General features: G+C 49.8%; 2 protein-coding genes across 2 annotated transcripts; both read right to left on the bottom strand.

The window, feature by feature from the left end:
• Window positions 1-182: 182 nt before the first annotated feature.
• Window positions 183-944, bottom strand: H310_14973 (hypothetical protein; the record flags this gene model as incomplete). Its single annotated transcript, XM_008882953.1, has 1 exon — window positions 183-944. One exon carries the CDS (start codon window positions 942-944, stop codon window positions 183-185), a length of 762 nt encoding a protein of 253 aa, XP_008881175.1.
• Window positions 945-1,960: 1,016 nt separating this feature from the next.
• H310_14974 (hypothetical protein) lies at window positions 1,961-2,556 on the bottom strand (the record flags this gene model as incomplete). Its single annotated transcript, XM_008882954.1, has 2 exons — window positions 1,961-2,142; window positions 2,406-2,556. The coding sequence occupies 2 exons, from the start codon at window positions 2,554-2,556 to the stop codon at window positions 1,961-1,963; spliced, it is 333 nt and encodes a 110-aa protein (XP_008881176.1).
• Between the last annotated feature and the right edge of the window lie 902 nt (window positions 2,557-3,458).

The following is a 3,458-nucleotide window of genomic DNA, read 5'->3' on the forward strand; positions in this document are numbered from 1 at the left end:
CACTGCTGCCAGGCCTCGAGTCCAGAACGTGCCGTTGGAATGGCCTTCTGGACAAAGAACTCTTCCATCGAGCTCTGCTTGGTCGCCACCGTGGCCTGATGCCTTGCGACTGGCAGTTGCCGCAAGTTCTTGACCAACGCTTGCCCAAGGTCGCCAACGGTGAAGGGCAAACCGACCGTAGTTTACACGTCCGATTGCCACGGCTCTTGACTTTCACCGAGACCGGTACGAAGGAGACTCCGTGGGTCAATCTCGTTGCTGATGCGCTGAGTGATCAGGTACTCACAGCATGTCTTAGCATCGGCCCAGGGACACCATGCCATCAACTCCTTAAAGTTGAACCGGCGCTCCTTCGACACAAGCACACGGTAGAACGATCCACCTCGACGCAGACTGTGCAAAGATATGCCAATAGGGAGATCGGGCGTTCGTTCGACAGTATCACCAATTGTCTTGCCCACACCGTTTTGGTCAAGGGGGCGGCTACAGTCGATCCGAGGGACATCCGCCTTCGTTGCGGCATAGTTTAGGAAGACGAAGGTATTCGTCGCCATGTTCTGCCCGGACGTTCTGATCTTCGAAATGTACTCTTCGTAGAACAAGCACTCACGCAAGCACGGAAAGGACATCTCGTCGACGAGATGATACACTTGTGAGTCCTCTTCTACGCTCGCCTTCTTGTGCCAACGCAAGCGCACGGAGAGGTATCGTCCATTGCTGTCCGTGACGAGTTGAACGTCGTTCCAACGTAGCGCCAGGGCTTCGCTCACGTGAAAGCATCCAACAAAGCCAACAGCCAAGAGGAGCCGCAGCATGGCACCAAGAAAGGGATGCAGACTTGCAAAGGCATTCATGAGCGTGGAAAGCTCTTGTACGGTAAGGGGATGCGCCTTCTTCTCCTCGTCGACATTGTTCTGTTTGTTGCTCTTTTGTAGCCCCACCATATAGCGACTTGTTGCCGGGTCCTGGGCCGGGTTTGGAACGACACCAAGTTTGTTGAAGTACGTCACAAGGGACGACTTTACCTAGTCTATGGTACGGGCCTTCTTGCCCTGGGAGTAAAGGTGGTGGAAAAAGTCGATCAACTCTTCAGTTCCGGCAGAGCGCGGGTCGATGCCATCCTACAGCAGTCGCAGGAAGGACTCGAACTGCGTTTGATGCGTTTTTACGCGCGTCTGGTGTTGGTACCAAGGAAAGATTCCTCAATAGTCGTCTTCGACGGCACCGTCGCCTTCTGTGTTGGCGGCATGCTCAGATCTGGTAGTTTCAAAACTGCCTAATTTACATTTCATTTCTGCCAATCCAATTGTGTTATCAATATACTGGGGCGGAATGGAACGCCCACCGAAGTTTTTTGAGAATCAGATGTCTTTTTATCCAATTACATTTAAGATCTTGCATACTTTAATCTAATTGGTGAAATTAATATATTTCGCGCCAGCGGGATATCGCTTGGCTTTCAAAAAATTCACACATCGAATTATGTGGCGCGCGTCGTATCCGATCTCAACTAAGCTCGAGGTCATTGGCCTACTTGAGACCTTATCTTGTCGAGAGGTGGCGAAGTTAAAGGGTATTCCACGACGAACTCTCCGATCATGGTACGCTCAAAGATTTGAACTCCTTGACTTCGATGGCAACAAGAAAAACAAGAAGATGGAACCAGGTGGACGATTCGAGAAGTTCCCAGACCCTCCAGGTTTAGTAGGAATCAGGGATGAGAAAAACCCGATTTTTTCGGGCAACAATCGGGTTTTTGGTTTAATACAATAAAACCCGATTTTGGCGCAAAAAAACAATAGCTTTATTCTGGCGCAGGTCGAGCATCGATGTCGCGTTCATTCTTTCCATTCCGGTTTGCTGTTGTAATCAGAATTATCGGATTCGTCCAGCTGTGCGTAATCGTAGAAGGCCGGCAAGTTGCTCTTGATATACGGGAGCTTGTCAATGCTCTTCGGGTTCAGCGATTCCTCAAATTCGAATGAATGAAGCCCATGATGGACCAGTTTCGCTCTGAGGCGGCACTCGACGTTGCCATGCTGAAGAGCTTGAAAGCGATCTGGCGCAGCTCGGGCCAGTATTTGCCATCGACCAACCAGTACTGCAAGACGGTCTTGTTGCCTTCGACGCGAGAGCTGTGGCCTATTCTTGGCGAGATCAACAAATTCTAGTGATTTGAGCCTTGAAGGGAATAAATCCGAATATAACCAGATTTTGCCCCCGCAGAAATAATCGTTTTTTTTATAAAACCGAATAAAACCGGATTGTAAAAAACCGCGCCGTGCCATCCCTGAGTAGGATTCATAAACAAAATGAGAGATGACGAGCGTGCTCTAACAACTACTCACATGATCACATGGATCAAGGTCCACCAGCGTGAGTGGCTCATGTCGTATCTCGCTTACCGAAAAGGCTGTCGTGGCCTACGACTCCTTGATTCGTTTTCTCCGTCGCTTCTGCCAGCGCCATGGGTTCTCCCGCCAACGTCAAACGAAGAACAAGCTCAAGCAGACCGTGTTGACCGGAGTCCGCGACGAGTTCGCCTGTGACTTCCATCGCGAGTATCGTTCCTACGAGACCAACTGTGTGTACAACGTTGACGAGACTGGCATGTACTACAACCTACCACCAACGTATATTTGGTTGGCTCGCGGACGAAATGCCAAGATCTCCTCGGGCGAGAAGCATTCGATGCGGATGACGGAGTCCAGACGGCACGCGCGGATAGTCACAAGTTGCCTCTACTGCTCATCATGAAAGGTGTACTGGGAGCGCGCATTGAAACCAAGGAGTTTCTTACCTTTCCTCGTGACCATCACTACGCCATGCAGGAAAATGCCTGGACGGATTCGGTCGTGTGGAAGAAGTACCTCGGGGATGTGCTTGGCGAGTCGATCGAAGAAGCCTCAGTGGTACTAATTGACAGCTTCGAAAGTCATGTCTCGGATGAATCATACAAGATGTGCAAGAAGAACTCGGGTCTCACCTGTGCCCGCTGCCGCCGAACTCAACCTCGGTTTGTCAACCCCTCGATGTCGGGGTGATTTCCCCATTCAAGCGCAACCTAAGAAATTTGTGGTTGTATGAGGAGCAGTTTGAAGGAGACTATGATGAAGATCCGTACTCACCAACTGCTCGCCAGAAGCGAATGGCCATGGTGTTGCGCGCCATTGCTGCATGGGAAATGGTCACTGCTGACGTCATTCGGCAGTCATTTGCCAAGGCACTTCGTGTAAATTGAATGTATTTTCATGCAATTTGTTTTTTATTTCATACAAATTCTGTATACTGAGTTAATTTTATACATTAATTTTTTTCAAAAATGTTCGACGCGCCCGGGTCTCGAACCCAGGGCACACTCAAGACACACAACGTGGTTAACCACTGCGCTATCGCGTCGAACGCTTACGCTGTAGCCCGATCCATCGTATCAAAAAAATTAAAATTTTGCCTTCTTA

The sequence above is a fragment of the Aphanomyces invadans genome, assembly GCF_000520115.1.
Source record: "Aphanomyces invadans strain NJM9701 unplaced genomic scaffold supercont1.117, whole genome shotgun sequence".
Classification (NCBI taxonomy): Eukaryota; Oomycota; class Saprolegniomycetes; order Saprolegniales; family Verrucalvaceae; genus Aphanomyces; species Aphanomyces invadans.